A 17,552-nucleotide genomic window follows, 5' to 3' on the forward strand; every position below is an offset into this window, starting at 1 on the left:
TTATGTTTGTTGTTATATGGTAGGAATTGCTGAATGAAACAATGGTGATTCATTTACATGTAACTATAAAAGCTGCTCTAGATGAGTAATTAATGATTTATTTAAACAGTGGCTTTCTTGGCAGGTTCTGTGGCCAAGAACTTCTTCACCAAATCAAAGCTTTCCATTCCAGAACTCTCCTACATATGGTAAGTACAATTAATGCCATATAGTATCATACTGTCATTACATACCCATCCCTTAGTTTCTACTTTTGCATTTGGAAAGTCTTATCTTTTGAATATTTTTTATTTTTTATTTTTATGTATTTTTTAAATGAATTTATTTTATTAAAAAAAATTTTTTTTTAACGTTTATTTATTTTTGAGACAGAGAGAGATCATGAACGGGGGAGGGGCAGAGAGAGAGGGAGACACAGAATCCGAAGCAGGCTCCAGGCTCCAGGCTCCGAGCCGTCAGCCCAGAGCCCGACGCGGGGCTCGAACTCACGGACTGTGAGATCGTGACCTGAGCCGAAGTCGGACGCTCAACCGACTGAGCCACCCAGGCGCCCCTAAATGAATTTATTTTAAAGAGCATCTTCCCTTGGGGTGTTTCACCAATTCCCATTCCTATTTATTTACTTACTTATTTATTTATTTTAATTTACATCCAAGTTAGTTAGCACATAGTGCAGTAATAATTTCAGGAGTAGAACCCAGTGATTCATCCCCTATGCATAACACCCACTGCTCATCCCAACAAGTACTCTCCCTAATGCCTCTTGCCCATTTAGCCCATCTCCCCATCCAGAACCCTTCCAGCAACCCTCAGTTCTCTGTATTTTAGAGTCTCTTCTGTTTTGTCCCCCTCCCTGTTTTTATATTATTTTTGCTTCCTTTTCCTTATGTGCATCTGTTTTGTAACTTAAATTCCACATATGAGTGAAGTCATAGGATATTTGTCTTTCTCTGACTAGTTTCGCTTAGCATAACACACTAATTCCATCCACGTTGTTGCAAATGGCAAGATTTCATTCTTTTCGATTGCTGAGTAATATTCCATCATTTATATACCATGTCTTCTTTATCCTTGCATGTTTTTTTTCAACAGACTTAGAGAGTGAATGGAACTTAAGATTTTTGTTGCTGTGAAGATTAACTTGTATGAGAAGCATAATGATCAGTGTCTGGCACATAGTCTGCATTGTAACTATTAGCTGTTATTTAAAAATGAATTTCCTGGGGCGCCTGGGTGGTGCAGTCGGTTAAGCGTCCGACTTCAGCCAGGTCACGATCTCGCGGTCCGTGAGTTCGAGCCCCGCGTCGGGCTCTGGGCTGATGGCTCGGAGCCTGGAGCCTGTTTCCGATTCTGTGTCTCCCTCTCTCTCTGCCCCTCCCCCGTTCATGCTCTGTCTCTCTCTGTCCCAAAAATAAATTTAAAAAGTTGAAAAAAAAAATTAAAAAAAATAAAAATGAATTTCCCAATTATTATCCTCCTCTAGATGCCTTTCCTGTCTAAACAATTGTGTGGGCCCATGAGCATTTCCGTCTCGTGAATTGTATTTCTGGATGTTTCTGTTCAATATGATGCAAGTAACCAGAGGATCTCGAAAAGCTATTCTTAATGATATCTTATGAGGCCAGGTGAACAGAAGGCCCACAAATGTTTTGGAATTAAGTCAAATTTGGCTCTTCTAGCTGCCTCCGAGCTTCACAAATTTGGCTGGTGTGTATCAGCTGGGCCCCCATTCAGATGTGCGGCTGTGGTGTGCCCTGCACCTTGCTGCCACGCAGGCCGCAGCCGGGCTCCGGAAGGGCCGTGTGGGGACAGTCCAGATGGCCGGTTTGCGTGGACAAAAACGCTTGCTGCCTGTCTAAACTCCCAGCTGTGTGTGGGCTCTTCTTCCTCAAGCCTGGGTGGGAGACCGTGCTGCTGTAGATATATAATTAAAACACTGGAATATTTATGTAAGACTTTTTTCATGAGGATTTATAGAAATCGTGGTAGGACTTAAAATTGCCGGTCGTGTTTTGTGCGTTTTATTGGAAAACTATTACAATAACATTTGTGCATGCCAATGTATCTGGGATCCTGAGCTGGATTTAGGTTCTTCAGCGGTATATTCTAGCATAATTTTTCTTTTTTACGACAAGCCTTATATTAGATTTTAAAGCTAGGGGAAAAAAAGAAATTATCATTTTGAAAAGAATACACTCTGTTTTTGGCAGAATTCCCAGTTTTAACATTATTGGCATGAGGCCTCCTATCTTTTTGTTGAGACATATCTGCAAAAGCTGAATGGTATTCTCTCCACCCAGCGTTTGAAACAGTTCCCTGACTTCTCACCTGGGGTGGGGGGGGGCTGCTCCTTCAGGGCTGGCTCATTCTAAATATTTGAGGGGAGGAGGCTGTGAATGGTCCAAAGGAAAGTTAGGGAGCTTACCTTCTGTACTTGTTTGGAATAGTGACACCTTGCCAGCGCAGGTTTATATCCTATATCTTTACTTGTCCCAGCACAAATATGGCATCTGTGTACATCTATGAGACTAGTTGAGCTTATGGTGTCTTACTTTGGCAAATGGGTTTGTTTTGGGCTGAGTAAATAGGTCTGTGCCTTTCAGTGGGAAACAATGACTGAAGCAGAGATAAGCCTTTTCAAGACTCTTCCTTTCTGCCTTGCTATCTTATCTGCTTCCAGTCTTCCCAAGTTGCTAGTTTTATCTGAAAACCTAATTTAACCAGTGTTTATTGAACTTACTTGTATTTTCCCAGGAGGGAATTCTCAAGCAAATTTTTTGGTACAACATTTATGTGACTTAAAAACTTTAAGGTTTTTCCTTAAAGCTGGAAACCCAAGTGCTTATTTGTGGGCCCGGGTACGTGTATAACGTCTGGGACAACGACACAGGCCGAGGTCAGCCCTTCCTTCGACTACTGTGGGCACCGGGTCTGGAGCTCTTCATGCTGCCCGGTTATCGAACGACTCTCAACCAACTGGCCTCATTTTCCTTTTCGTGCTCTAGTGTCTTGTCTCATGTGCTCGGTGTTGTAAAACAGACCTCCCGCAGAACCCAAGGAGTGTAAAGTCTTGTTTACAAAGGGCCACTGGTGCCAGCGCTCTTGATCAGCATTTGTCCTCCAAGTGCCCCCTGAGATTTCATAGGAGTTTGGGGACTTTGCAGGGCCACCCCCAGCGACCTTGGGAGTTGTGTTTGCATGTACGAGGCTGAGTAACTTTTCCTCTAAGCCCCGTGTTAGGTACTTGTGACATGTTGTATTTAGGGAACTGAGTGATGCTGACTGTGATGGAGCCCTGACCCTGCCTGAGTTCTGTGCTGCGTTTCATCTCATTGTGGCCCGGAAAAACGGCTACCCGCTGCCAGAGGGCCTGCCTCCAACTCTGCAGACAGAGTACCTGCAAGCAGGTAAGGCCTCGTCATAAATCCTAAACCTTGGGCATTTTCCATCCAGACGTTATAAGAACCTTTTGTGCCTTAAGGTGGTATCCAGGTACTTTGCAGAGTCCTTTGTATCTAAAGTAACTGTCCTTTAACTGATATTAGACTCTCACATCTTATAATATGAGTAATAGGGAGGATGTGGGTAAAGTGTGAGTTATCTGTTATTCCTATTCTGGTGCTCTCTGGATGGATTTGAATCAGTCCCTTACCCTTTTGTGAAAATTACCGAGTAGGCAAGCACTAAACCTCTCAGCTGATACAAAATGAACAGGAACATCTTCCTGTAGAGCCAAGTTCTGATTTGGCATCTTTAGGTACACCCCAGTGTCCCCAAGTGGCTTGGGGCAATGGAATAGAACTCTTATACCTAATGAAGAAGTTAAAAATTACATGCCATGTAATGTGCCGAGTGCCGTAATCTCAATGTACTCTTGATGAAGTTTTACATCTGCATATACCCATGTAGCTGCAATCAGATAAAGATAGAAAATCCCACCACACCACAAGGTTGGAATAGAGCTCTTTGTCTTTCTCCTTAATAAAGCTATTACCCCCAAACCCTTTTGATAAGAAAGAGTCATGGTGAGTCTAACATTTTTATCCATTCTTTTAGAAGACTGGAAAATTAAGTGTCTCTTGCCCTTTTCAAAGGCAGTGGGCAATGATACAATTTCTGTTACTCAGAGAAGTATAGCTTCCATTGAAAGGGTCCAGAAACAACTGGTACTGTCAGTAACCTTTCTTTAGGGAAGGTCTCTTAAACACATGAGAGCTAGTCATGGGTGATTATTGGCAGGAAGGAGCAATGTCTAAAGAAACTGTGATTAGTCATTAATAGAGTGTAAATTTTGTGGTTAGATCTAGTAAAGGCCCTAGATTATCATGTCTTGTCCCCTCATAACAACACTATATTCAAAGTGGCCAATGACTAATCTAAGTCAGTCTTGGGTTCTCTGACTTTTAAATAAAAAGTTTGTCATTTTCTGTATTTGGTAGTGAGGGGGTCAAGGCCCAACCAAAGGGAAGAGAGCAAGTATGTGGCTGGTGCCAATTGCAGGTAAACATGTGGGGGAAGAGTGACCCATTATTCTGGGATCTTTCCCAAATGCCTCATAAAATGTATGCACGGGAGCGTTCAAAGAGTAGAGACTACTACTCATTTAAGAGCTTAGACTTTGCTAATAGCAGCTGCTTTCTGACCGCAGCAGGCCGTATACCCTTCCTTCCAGGCTGGGGGAGACCCTCATGGGTCCCCAGGAACTAGTTTGCAGTTGGGCACCGTGACACGCTGCTCCATTTCCTCTTTGGTGTCTCTCTCTCTCTCTCTTTTCCTTTTTCTCTTTGTTTCTTTTGGATTGAGGCAAAGAAGCACTAACAATCTCGGCAACTGCACAGGTTTCATAACCAAGTCAGTACAGGGTCATCCAGGAGCCCCTTCTCCTGGGAGCAGGGCCACATGGGACTTTGTCTCTCTCTAATGTGAACAGCTAACCAGAGGGCCAAGGTCTGCTCCAGGGCTATTTAGTTATATTTAATACATCACTGTTGCCTATTGTCAGCCCTGGGGAGAGTCCTGGGTAGCTTTATCTCCCATGCCCACACTTAGCTTTCTGTTTTTGGGTCTTGATTAATGCTGTTGTATTGTTGTGATGCCCTCTGGCCATGGAACCTATGACAGGTGTCGGGACTCCTTGTTTGACAAGTCACTTTGTAGATAACCAAGTGTTTCACAGACTGTTTCAAAAGTCACTAATAAAAAAATTTTTTTACCTCGCCCCCCTACCCCCAGGTACAAAAATATTTTATTTTATTTTATTTTATTTTATTTTATTTTATTTTATTTTATTTTATTTTATTTATTGTTTGGCCCACCTTTAATTAATTAATTAATTGTCAAGTTGGGTAACATACAGTGTATACAGTGTGCTCTTGGTTTCAGGGGTAGATTCCCGTGACTCATCGCTTACATACCACAGCCAGTGCTCATCCCAACAAGTGCCCTCCTCCATGCCCATCTCCCATTTTCCCCTCTCCCCCGAGTGGCTAAAATTAACAACTCAGCAAACAACAGGTGCTGGTGAGGATGTGAAGAAACAGGAACCCTCCTGCCCTGGTGGTGGGAATCACTAATAAAAATTAAAAAAATCTGAAAGCCCTGAGCAAAAAGTGTGTTAACGGAAGTCAAGTAGCATTTTGATTCCTTTATTGCTGCAAATGACTGCTTTTGTCTTGCTTATGGGGGGGGTGGAGTCTGTAAAATAGAGTGCCAGTCAAGAGGCACCTTCCTTTCGTTTGGAATGAAGCCCCTTGTTTGTTCCTGGTCTTTGGTGGAGGCCGTCAACACGTATTTATACAGCAACAACTGAGGAATCCATGACATACCCTTTAATTAAACAAAGACTTCACATCATTTCCAGGGCTTGTGGGATTAATCATAAATAATAATTATATAGTTCTAACAAAAAACCTGAGAGATCTCTTAAAGCCTCATCAGGCTCAGTGATGGTATATTTTAGGCAAACCCTGAGGGTTTTAGCAGTTAACTTTTTAATGCTTTATCACTCATGCTTATCTTTATATACAGCTCAAGAAAATGGCCAGAACTGTCTAGGTTTTCTCTGTGCTTTTAGACTTTGCAAAATATGAGGAATTCTGTTCATTTTGGTGGTTCATTTTTATGGTATCCCACCTGTTTCTTTTTAATGTTTATTATTTTTGAGAGAGAGAGAAAGAGAAAGAGACAGACAGCAAGCAGCGAAGGGGCAGAGAGAGAGGGAGACACAGAATCTGAAGCAAGCTCCAGGCTCTGAGCTGTCAACACAGAGCTCGACGTGGGGCTCGACGTGGGGCTCGACGTGGGGCTCGAACTCACAGACCGCAATATCATGATCTGAGCTGTAGCTGGCCGCCCAACCCACTGAGCCACCCAGGGGCCCCATCCCACCTGGCTTTTTTAAAAGCTTAGTTCCTGTTCCAACTTTTTTTCTGATTAGCCTACATTCAGTCTTTTACAAAAATGTAATCCAGTTTTCAACAAGGTTGGTGAAGAGTATAAATTTGGTTGATACCATCATGCATTTACAATTACACAAGCTTGTTTTCAGTAAAATAATGAAACAAACTGTTGTGTCTGAGTTTTTCCCTAACAGTGAAAATGAAAGGGCACCGTTGGAAGGAAAAGTTGGTTATTTGATAGCTTACCCGTGGGCCTTTTGATATTTTCCTGTCTGGGTGACTGGGTGGATTCTGGTATAGATTTTTACTGTAGAGTTTGTTAAAAATAATTATGTGAGAGGCACTGTGTTATTCTTTGTGGTCAGAATGCTGCATTCAGAAGAGTGTTCCTACTGTCATGGAACTTGCTGGCAGTTAGAGGATCGATGTTAAATAAACTCACATACTTGTAAATTGGAGGCAGTGGTAGGTGCTGTGAAGGGGAAGTTCAGCTGCAGCAAGAGGGTGCGTCACCTCAGGGAAGGCTTCCTGAAATATTTGAGCTGACATGTGAAGGGTGAGCTAAGGGCTGTGTAGGTGACGGAGGGGGAAGAGTAGGCTGTGGGCAGAGGGGACAGCAGATCTACTGCAGAGGCCCTGAGGGGCGGCTTGGAGCGTCGGAGGCATGGAGACTTGAGGCCACAGTGGCTGGAGTGCAAGGAGCCGGGCCTGGAGGGGCTGAGGATGAGGCTGAAAGGGCAGGTAGGGAACAAATCACTGGTGATGACGTTGATGGGTTTTAAGCAGGGAAGTGCCCCAATCGGATTTGCTGTTGGAAATGATCGTGCTGGTTGCTGACTGGAGAGCAGGTTTTGAGGAGCAAGGGTGCAAACTGAAAGACCAGGTTACTGGAGCAGTCCAGCCAGGACCCCAGGGCCTGTCACTAGGGAGGTGACAAGTGGAGTTGGAGAGATAGGGACAGGCTAGAAAGAGATTTAGTAGTTAATGATGGCATTTGTAGTTTTTGAAAGCGTTACCTTTTTACGTAGCAAGACCCGCTCATGATAAAGCTTTAGTCGTGTAATTCTACTCAGATCACTGATTGGTAAGCTAGAAACAGAAATCTCATCTTGGTTAAACCTGCTCTCGTGGCCAGATAGCAGAATGGTACTTGGAAAGTTGTTTTGCTGAGTTTTTACCAAGGAAATGAGACCCCCTAGTTTAGTCAGACAAATCGCCAGGGCCCACGGTTTGCCCTACCTGATATCAGTGAAATTCAAACCAGAGTAAGAAAATGAACAATTTAAGGTGCTTGTACTCAACTCTACGAGTTGAGTAGCTGTTAGTCATGGCCAGTACTTTACTGCAGAGGGAAGTTGGCATTTCAGACGCTGGTGGAGGTGGGAGGGTGAGAAAGGATTAAAAACAATGTCAATCCATTTTGATGTTTGAGTCAAAAAATTTTTTAAACACAGCATTAAAATTTTGATTTCTTAACAGCTGGTCTTGACAAATTTGTAGCTTCTGGCCATTGTCTGCCATGATCTTCTTTTCCTCCTTGGGATATTGACCAATTTTCTGGTTGAGACATTTCCTTCCTAATTACTTGGTGACAAAGTGGTGAAACAGAATCTGCTTCCCAGAATTTGGTGTGTTGAGTATCAGTTTACCAAGTAGCACGATCCACTCAGCTCTCCAGCTAACCTAGCAGCCTCTGTCACTGTTCTGTGTTCGAAGAAGCCCATAATGTGATTCTTCTTTCCTTGTAACTCAGCAAGAACTTGTGCTCTTATTTTTGTTATTCTGCTAAACGAAAGAAATGGATATTTTAGAAAGTCTTCTGGGGCACCTGTCATTGCAAGATCTTGTCTATTTCCAACAACAATAGCTAAAATGAAGTATTTCCGTAGTTAATGTTTATAGCATTAAGACTCTCCCCATAGTTGGTGCCATTTAAAAATTGTGCTGGTAGCATAGTTAAAACTTCAGTATTGTGATAGCGAGGGTCACTACTATGTTACAACGTAAATGCTAAAAGCATGTACCTTCCAGCAGGACTGCCGGCAGTTCAAGTTCCTGCTCTTCCATTTACCAGCTATATGACCTTGAGTAAGTTGCTTAGCTTCCCTGCTCCTCAGATGCATCACATGTAAAATGGGGAGGCAGAAATAGTATGTTGTATATGTAAGGAACTTAAAATACTACCTCCTCGTGATTAGTGCCATAACTAGTATGTCAGTGCTGGCTGATTTATTGTAATATTTAACAGGCACGGAAAAGCTGATAAGAAACAATGCCTGCTATGAATATAGTATATGTTCTTATGTATTCTTTTTGCTTTTTCTTAGCTTTTCCTAAGCCCAAGCGGGAGTGTGCATTATTTGATTCTTATTCTGAGTCAATGCCTGCAAACCAACAACCCCGTGACTTGAATCGGATGGAGGTAAAAGGTCCTCATATGTTAATAAATAAGGGTGTGTGTGGAATTAAATCCATAAGCCTATGTTCTTTATAAACTCCTGAAAATCCACTTTCATAACATTTTCTCATGCTTTGTACTTACGTTGAGGCTCAACCTTTCAAATCTAGACACCAGATATAGCTTATAATTATTTGTTTTCTTTTCTCCCTAGAACTAGATTTAGTGAAATAAGCAAAGTAATCCCTTGACCTTCTAGGGATGAAATTTAGGTATAGAAAAACTAAGCCAGAAGAATGCGAGCCAAGTTGTTTATTTTAACCAAGCTTTAATTTTGATGTTTATTTATTTTTGAGAAAGAGAGCGTGAGTGAGTGGGGGAGGAGCAGAGAGAGAGGGAGACACAGAATCCAAAGCAGGGTCCAGGCTCTGAGCTGTCAGCACAGAGCCTGACATGGGGCTCGAACCCACGAACCATGAAATCATGACCTGAGCTGAAGTCGGACGTTTAACTGACTGAGTCACCCAAGCGCACCCCCCCCCCCCGAAGCTTTAATTTTGAAGTAAACATTGTAAAGTTGTATTTTTAGTAGTTGAGTATGAACAAGATCTAACGGACCAGAACAGTTTTGAGAGGAAGTTTGAGAACTGTGTAAAAGGACCCCAAGTCACATTTAAAGCTACCGTCTCCCTCAGTTTTTAGCGTTTAGACCAAATGAAGACTGGTTTGGATTATCTCAAGAGAAACCTGTAGAATTCCTACAGTGTTGGGCCTTGATGTTATTGGGGCCTAGCCACATGCATAGTGGTCCTTAGGTATGCGTCAATAAGTAGGAGTCATCGTAGTTATTGTTAATATCAGCACAGTCTTCATCATCATCATCGCCATTATGATTGCTGTGATGACAGCTTATGACATCTGTTCCCATCCTAAAAAAAAAACAACTCTGGAAATGTGTAATAAATGGAGGTTTACTCATAGGCTGCTATCGTCCTCAGACCCCGGTTAAAAGTGTTGCAAGATGATGGAAGTCAGAGGCAGGATGCAGGACCATTTGTTTAATTTCTTGCAACTGTGTGTGATTATTTCTTCTTTTCCGTGGGGCTCTCAGGCAAAAATCTGTGCTGCATTGGCATCCTCTGCTCCTCTGTGAGGGAACTGGCCTGCTTCTGCGGTGCTTCCTCTGATAACACCTCTCTTGGCCTCTCTGCTACTCTTTATTCAAGTCATGGCCTCTGTTACTTTCCTCAACAGATCTCTACTCGAGGGAAAAAGGTATAAAGTGGTATCAGGAGTGATAGATGTGCATTTGAAGAGTTTTAGCTTTTTACATTTCTTATTTTGCAGAATGCATATGACGGAGAAGCAAGTAGACTAGTTAGCCACTTTTCACGGCGTCTGTGAACTCGGGGGCTGCTGGCAGTGTCCGGAGGCTTGTGTAGTTGCCTTGCTTTTGTTTGTTGGCTATGGGTCCCCCTGCTTGTGTAAACTTATGAGGTCATTAGGTGTTTTATTAAAAAATGTCATAAGCTCTTATTATTTCTAGAATGCACTCAGGTGGTCTCTGCCCTTCCAACAGAAATAATGCTGTGTTTTAGAGAAATTAATTACTGGCTCATGTTGCTTTCCCCCACATAGTCATTTATCATCTTTCAAAAAGGAAAGGAGCAAATATACAGTTAGCTGTGAAGTCTATAAATGCAGACGCTTTCAAACACACACTCTGATGTCCTTGATGACATTTTTGATGTTCAACTTTATGGACGTGATGTGCAGCTAGTTTTATGTTACATACTTTTCTATACTTTAACTGGCTCTTTTGGTGGGGGTGGGGGTGATTAAAAAGTCTTTGCTTTGCCCTGTCCAAACGAGAGCAAACCAACAACAACAAAAACTCTTTCCCAACAAAATCGTTATATTCCAGAGTGGAGTGCTTTTAGATAATGACGTAATATACAGAATTCACGGCCAAAGTAATGAGGTTAATAGATGCTTTGGCCATTCAAGAAGTATACGTCAAATTTAAGTAGCTAATGATTAAATATTCCAGTTTCTTCTATTTCATTCATTGTTCTTTCTACCAGTTTTTTTAATCTCTCATGAATGCATGCGTGGGATTTAAATAGCTCTTGGGACTAGCCCTGTGAGGAATGGGTCCATACAGGTGTTGGTGCCATGGAGAAAGCTGTAACTGATTCAGGTCGTGAGAAGTTTGCTCAGCAGTACAGATCAGATCTCCAGACAGCAGAGCTGTAACCATGTACTCGTTTCCTTCAGGAATTAAAGATAAATTTCAGATAAAGTCCTCTTTAGTATGCTTCTTAAAGTTTTATTTTATCATTATTATTAATTTTTTTTATTTTTGAGAGATAGAAAAAGTGTGAGGGGGGAGGGGCAGAGAGAGAGAGAGAGAGAGAGGGACAGGCAGAATCTCTTTTTTTTTCAACGTTTTTTATTTATTTTGGGACAGAGAGAGACAGAGCATGAACGGGGGAGGGGCAGAGAGAGAGGGAGACACAGAATCGGAAACAGGCTCCAGGCTCCGAGCCATCAGCCCAGAGCCTGACGCGGGGCTCGAACTCACAGACCGCGAGATCGTGACCTGGCTGAAGTCGGACGCTTAACCGACTGCGCCACCCAGGCGCCCCATGGACAGGCAGAATCTCAAGCAGGCTCCAGACTGTCAGCACGGAGCCCGACGTGGGCTTCGAACCCATGGACTGCAAGATGATGACCTGAGTGAAAGTTGGATGCTTAATCGACTGAGCCACCCAGGCACCCCATAGCAGTGCTTCTTAGATTACTGGATTTTTCTCTTCTAAGCAGCTTTACTAAAATACAATTCACATAATATACTTATCTAAACTGTACAATCCGATGGTTTTTACTGTATTAACAGAGTTGTGCAGCCATCAGTACAGTCTAATTTTAGAACATTTTTCATCACCTCAGAAAAGAAAGCCCATACTCATTAGCAGTCACTCACTATTCCCTCCTCCCCCAGCCTTTGGTAATGAGTAATCTCTTTTCTGTCTCTGAGTTTGCCTGTTGTGGACATTTCATATAGAGTCATACAATATCTGGTTTTTCTGGGACTGCCTTCTTTCCTGTAGTATGTTTTGTTTTATTATTTTTTTTAAAGTTTTTTTTTAATTTATTTTTGAGACAGAGAGAGACAGAGCATGAACAGGGGAGGAGCAGAGAGAGAGGAAGACACAGAATCTGAAACAGGCTCCAGGCTCTGAGCTGTCAGCACAGAGTCCGACGCGGGGCTCGAACTCACAGACCGTGAGATCGTGGCCTGAACCGAAGTCGGACGCTTAACCGACCGAGCCACCCAGGCGCCCCTCTTGTAGTATGTTTTAAAGTTCATGTCGTAGCGTGTATCAGCGCTTCATTCCTTTTCATTGCTGAGTAGTAGTCCATCGTGTGGATCTGCCACGTTTGTCCATTCTTCAGCTCATGGACGTTTGGCTTGTTTCCACCTTGGGGCTGTGAGGAAAAAATGCTACTGTGGGGGCGCCTGGGTGGCGCAGTCGGTTAAGCGTCCGACTTCAGCCAGGTCACGATCTCGCGGTCCGTGAGTTCGAGCCCCGCGTCCGGCTCTGGGCTGATGGCTCGGAGCCTGGAGCCTGTTTCCGATTCTGTGTCTCCCTCTCTCTCTCTGCCCCTCCCCCGTTCATGCTCTGTCTCTCTCTGTCCCAAAAATAAATTAAAAAACGTTGAAAAAAAAATTTAAAATAAAAAAAAATGCTACTGTGAACATTCATGGACCAATTTTTGTGTGAACGTGATGTTTGGAGTTCCCTTGGGTGCTTACCTAGGAGTGGAACTGTGTGTCATATTGTAACTTGTGTTCAACTTTTTGAGATACTACCAAAATGCTTTCCCAAGCACCTACGGTATTTTACATTCATCTACCAGTAATGTGTGAGGCGTCCTATTGCTCTATGTCCCTGCTAACGCTTTTTATTGCCTTTTTTATTTTTGCCACCTTAGTGGGAGTGAAGTGGTATTGATTTTTCGTGCTTTTGGTTTAAATTTCCTGATGACTGCTGATGCTGAGCATCTTTTCTTGTGCTTATTAGTTATTTGTATATCTTCCTTGGTGAAATGTCTATTCAGATCCTTTGTCCATTTATAAATTTGGTTATTATTGAGTTGTGTTTGTACATTCTGAATGTAGGTCCCTTATTAGATACATAATTGGCAAGTATTTTCTGTCTTTGGTTGTTCTTTCTTTCTTTCTTTTTTTAAATTCAAGTTAGTTAACATATAGTGTAGTATTGGTTTCAGGAGTAGAACCCAGTGATTCATCTCTTACCTACGACACCCAGTGCTCTCATCCCAACAGTGCCTTCATTCATTTAACACACCCCCACCCCTCCAGCAACCTTTAGTTTGTTCTCTGTATTTTAGAGTCTCTTATGGTTTGCCTCCCTCTCTGTTTTTATCTTATTTTTCCTTCCCTTCCCCTATGGTCATCTATTTTGTTTCTCAAATTCCACAGATGAGTGAAGTCCTATGATACTTGTTTTTCTCTGCCTGACTTATTTCACTTAGCATAATACCCTCTAGTTCCATCTAGTTGTTGCAAATGGCAAGATTTCATTCTTTTTCATTGCTGAGTAGTATTCCATTGTGTATATAAACCACATCTTCTTTATCCATTCATCTGTCAATGGACATTTGGGCTCTTTCCATACTTTGGCTGTTGTTGAAAGCGCTGCTTTAAACATTGGGGTGCATGTGCCCCTTCGAATCAGCATTTTTATATCCTTTGGATAAATACTTAGTAGTGCAATTGATGGGTGGTAGGGTAGTTCTATTTATAATTTTTTGAGGAACCTTCATCCTGTTTTCCAGAGTGGTGACACCTACCTGTGTGTCTTCCCACCAGCAGTACAAAAGGGTTTGCCTTTTTCTGCATCCTCGCCAACATCGGTTGTTTTCCTGAGTTGTTAATGTTAGCTATTCTGACAGGTGTGAGGTAGTATTTCTTTGTTTTTTTTCCTTTCTTGAGAGTGTCCTCTGCAACACAAGTGTTTTTTATTTTAATGAGGTCCAGTTTGTTTGTTTTTTTCTTTTGTTGCTTGTGCTTTTGGTGTCCTAGCTAAGAAACCACTGCCTAGCAGAAGCTCACAAAGACTTAGTCCTATATGTGGCCTTCCAGGAGTTGTATAGTTCTAGGTCTCACATTCAGGTTCGTGATCCAGTCCGAGTTCATTATTGCATATGCCGTGAGGAAGAGGTCCACCTTCATTCTTTTGTATATTCTTTTCGCATCACTTATTAAAAAGACAACTCCCCGCCCCCAGTTGTTTTGTACCTTTGTTGAAAATCAGTTGACAAATGTGAGGGTTTATTTATGGATTCTCGGTTCTGTTCCATTGAGCTACATGGATGTCGTAATGCTAGTACCACACTGTCTTGATGACTGTAACTTTGTGTTAAGTTTGGAAATTGAGAAGTCTCAGTCTTTCAGTTTTCTTCTTTTGTTGTTCTTCCTTTTAAAGAATATTTTTGCTCTTTTGGGTCCCTTGCATTTCTGTATGAAATTTAGGACAAGCTGTTCAAATTCTGCAAAAAAGCGAAGAAGGATTGCACTGAATCTGTAGATGAATTTGGGGAGTATTGCCATCTTAACAATATCGAGTCTTCTGACCTGTGAGCATGGGATGTCTTTCCATTTCTTTAGGCTTTAAAAATTTCTTGCAAAGGTGGTTGTTTTGGAGAACTTTTTCTATGTTCTACTCCTAAATCATTTTCTTCTACCTAGGTATCTAGTTTATAATCCAGGTGGGAGAAGAAAATGAAAGAAAGGTACTGTTAAGATACATTCTCTGTTCTGTTGGAGACAGTAGACTTTGAATAGGAAATTCTATCTGGAGGCTTCATGGTAATGCCAAGAATGACCTGCCTGAGGACTGTTAAATCCTAGGTCAGGTTACCGCCAAGCAGCACTGAACTGCATTCTTTAAAGCAGTTGAAAAACACAAGTATTGCTTATCTCACTGGGGTTGTTCAGATTCTGAAAGGCAAACCAGTGAACCTTCTGGAGTACCAGATTGCTCCAAGATTTACTCTGCTTCCTATAAGTTTTATTTGATTTTTCTGAATATGTTTAAAATAAAAAGAATATCAAAAGGCAGATAGTGACAAGTCTTCCTCCCATTCTGTTCCCCATCTACTGAGTCACCCTTCGATTTTTATGTATCTTTCCAGAATTTGTTTATATATAGTAAATACTAATAAATATTATTCTGTAATCTTATCTAAGGTCACAGAGTGCATATTTAGACTTTGTAAGAAATAAATTCATAGCAAGTAGATTTTAAACAAAAATTTAAAGGAATCAGTACTTGATCAATTTGGGTATTCTATCTCATTAGTATTACTGAAGACTTCCCCTAAGTGAGTTAGGAGAAAATTTTGTTCTGGTCATCAATAAAATTACCTTATTCCTTGACAAGTGAAACAGTACAGAAAGTGCAGGTTTGTTTTTGGACAGAATGGGCAGATGCTACACAGTTCTCTGGCTGAATCCCAAACCGGGTTCAGATTTAATGTGCATTCTATACATCTGCCTAAATCTGAATCATTTTTTTTCCTCTGCACATGTAAATTTCTTTAAAAAATTAAAAAAAAAATCTCTTCACGCAGGGTGGGGCTCAAACTCAAAACCCTGAGATCAAGAGTCATGGGCTCTACTGACTGAGCCAGCCAGGCGCCCCACATGTAAACCTTCAATACAAATTAACTTATACCTCCCTAGGAACCCCCCAAAATAAAAAAGTCTTAAATGTCAGGGTTTACTGAAGCCAAAATATTGGCAAGATGTGTAGCTTTTAAAGCAATTTCATCATATGTACACATAATGTAATTTCCATTTCAACTTGTATAATGTATTTACTTTTCTTTTCCAAGAAGCTATCTGTTAAAGACATGGCTGACTTTCCTGTCCCAACTCAAGATGTGACTAGTGATGACAAACAAGGTATGAAAAGAATGAGTTTTCTTCCTTCAGGGACATTCTACCTGTGTTTCTTCATCCACTTCTCTTGGAATGGCTGATTTCGGGAGCATGTGGTAACAGGAACTTCCAAAGCCCCTCAACTCATTGGCCCCTTACTCACCTGTCCTGACCCTTTACTTGGAATTTGGTCATACTGATTAGGAAATGACTGGAAGCTGAAAGAATTGAGAGCGTAACATCTTGGGTTGGCAGAGGTGATCCCAGAACATCAGTACAAACGCACATTTGTATACAGGTCTAATCCTTGAGGCAGTTATCTTTCTGGAGAGAGTTTCTGTCCTTTGGATTTATCTTCTGTTACTTTGTGGATGTGAAGCTGTGTCGGGAAGCCAGCGGTAATTTGTCTGTCTTACTGGGCGAGTGAGAAGCAGCGCGGCTCAGTTTTCCGTGTTAGCGCTACCGTTAAGCACAGAGATGAGTTGGCCTGGGAATATTTAGAACAGGAGGACCTCTCCCCACTCCCACCACTCCATATAATGCTTTATAATCTACCAGGTCCTTCCTCACTTACTGCCTTACTCAGTTCTCACAAAGCCAAACAGAGGCTAGTATGTTTTATCACCTAAAATTTAGAGATGAGTAAACTGAAATTCAGGCAGTAGGAGTCATTTGCTTAATAATAAAAAGAGTGGAGGTAAGAATAAAGATTTTCTGAGTCTCAGGCTAGTATTCCTTTTATTAGCTGATACTGATTTACTACCCATGAATGAGAGGCTTATCAGAAGGGACTAAAAATCAGTGAAGCTATTTCAAGTTTTGTTGTCGAGACCTGCCACCGATGCAACCTTGTACAGGAGTTAAACATGAAAAGTAAGTTTTCCATTAGGAAGCAATGATCGCTTGCTCTCTATTTAAATCTTTGCTCAGGAGAGGCAGGCAGAACTAGACGTTGTTTGTAGCAGTGTGTACTCTGATCACGTTCTTTCCTAGCGGGTCTTAGCCTTGATTGTGCGTTGGAATGACGGGTCTGAAAGTACTAAAGCCCGCATCTCACTCCTGGAGAGATTCTGATGTCATTGGTCTGGATGTCAAGAATGAAAGGAGGAGATTTCTGGCGCTTCCTGGTAATACTCCTCCTAGCCACTAGAGGCGCGCTCGGTTGAAAGTTGGTAATTCGGCTATGTTCTTTGTGGGATGAGAACCTATTTCCCTACTTCAAGGGGTCTCTATTGTTTGGGTGCTGTAGCAACTTACAGAGGTTTGTAACACCATTTTCATAAGTGATGACTAGGGATTCTTTGCTTTAATATAATGTGCCTAAGAAATAAAATTTTACGGTTTTGTTTTCTTTTCTCCTCCCTTCTCTTGTTCCTTAAAAACAAAACACGTCTAGGTTTGAAAAGTACTGCGGATGAAGCCTTACCAAAGGACGTGTCTGAGGATCCAGGTAGGAGAAAACAATTTTAATACATTTTTGTGTAATTGTTTTCTAATTTAAAAAACCTAACAGTGTCAGTGAGTAGAAAATTGATGGTTGTGTATGTTTCTCTCTAAATATTTGCCTTGGGTTTTATTGTAATGAAACCTTTGGTTGCTTTTTATACCTGAAAAGAAGGTGTTTTTTTTATTTTATTTATTTATTTATTTGTTTATTTATTTATTTATTTATTTAAAAAAATTTTTTTTAATGTTTATTTATTTTTGAGACAGAGACAGAGCATGAACGGGGGAGGGTCAGAGAGATAGGGAGACACAGAACCTGAAACAGGCTCCAGGCTCT

At 41.6% G+C, this 17,552-nt stretch overlaps 1 protein-coding gene across 7 annotated transcripts in view; it reads left to right on the forward strand.

The window, feature by feature from the left end:
• REPS2 (RALBP1 associated Eps domain containing 2) overlaps positions 1 to 17,552 on the forward strand; it is a 237,098-nt gene that overhangs the window by 105,767 nt on the left and 113,779 nt on the right. For all 7 annotated transcript variants that reach the window (XR_009257199.1, XM_058713845.1, XM_058713840.1 and 4 more), the window contains exons 7-11: positions 125 to 188; positions 3,265 to 3,407; positions 8,726 to 8,820; positions 15,724 to 15,793; positions 17,166 to 17,219. Coding sequence is in view for 6 of the 7 variants with exons in the window: in XM_058713845.1 (XP_058569828.1) it covers positions 125 to 188; positions 3,265 to 3,407; positions 8,726 to 8,820; positions 15,724 to 15,793; positions 17,166 to 17,219 (426 nt within the window). In the remaining variant the exon portion in view is untranslated. The remainder of the gene's footprint in view (positions 1 to 124; positions 189 to 3,264; positions 3,408 to 8,725; positions 8,821 to 15,723; positions 15,794 to 17,165; positions 17,220 to 17,552) is intronic.

Source organism: Neofelis nebulosa, chromosome X, assembly GCF_028018385.1.
Source record: "Neofelis nebulosa isolate mNeoNeb1 chromosome X, mNeoNeb1.pri, whole genome shotgun sequence".
Lineage (NCBI taxonomy): Eukaryota > Metazoa > Chordata > Mammalia > Carnivora > Felidae > Neofelis > Neofelis nebulosa.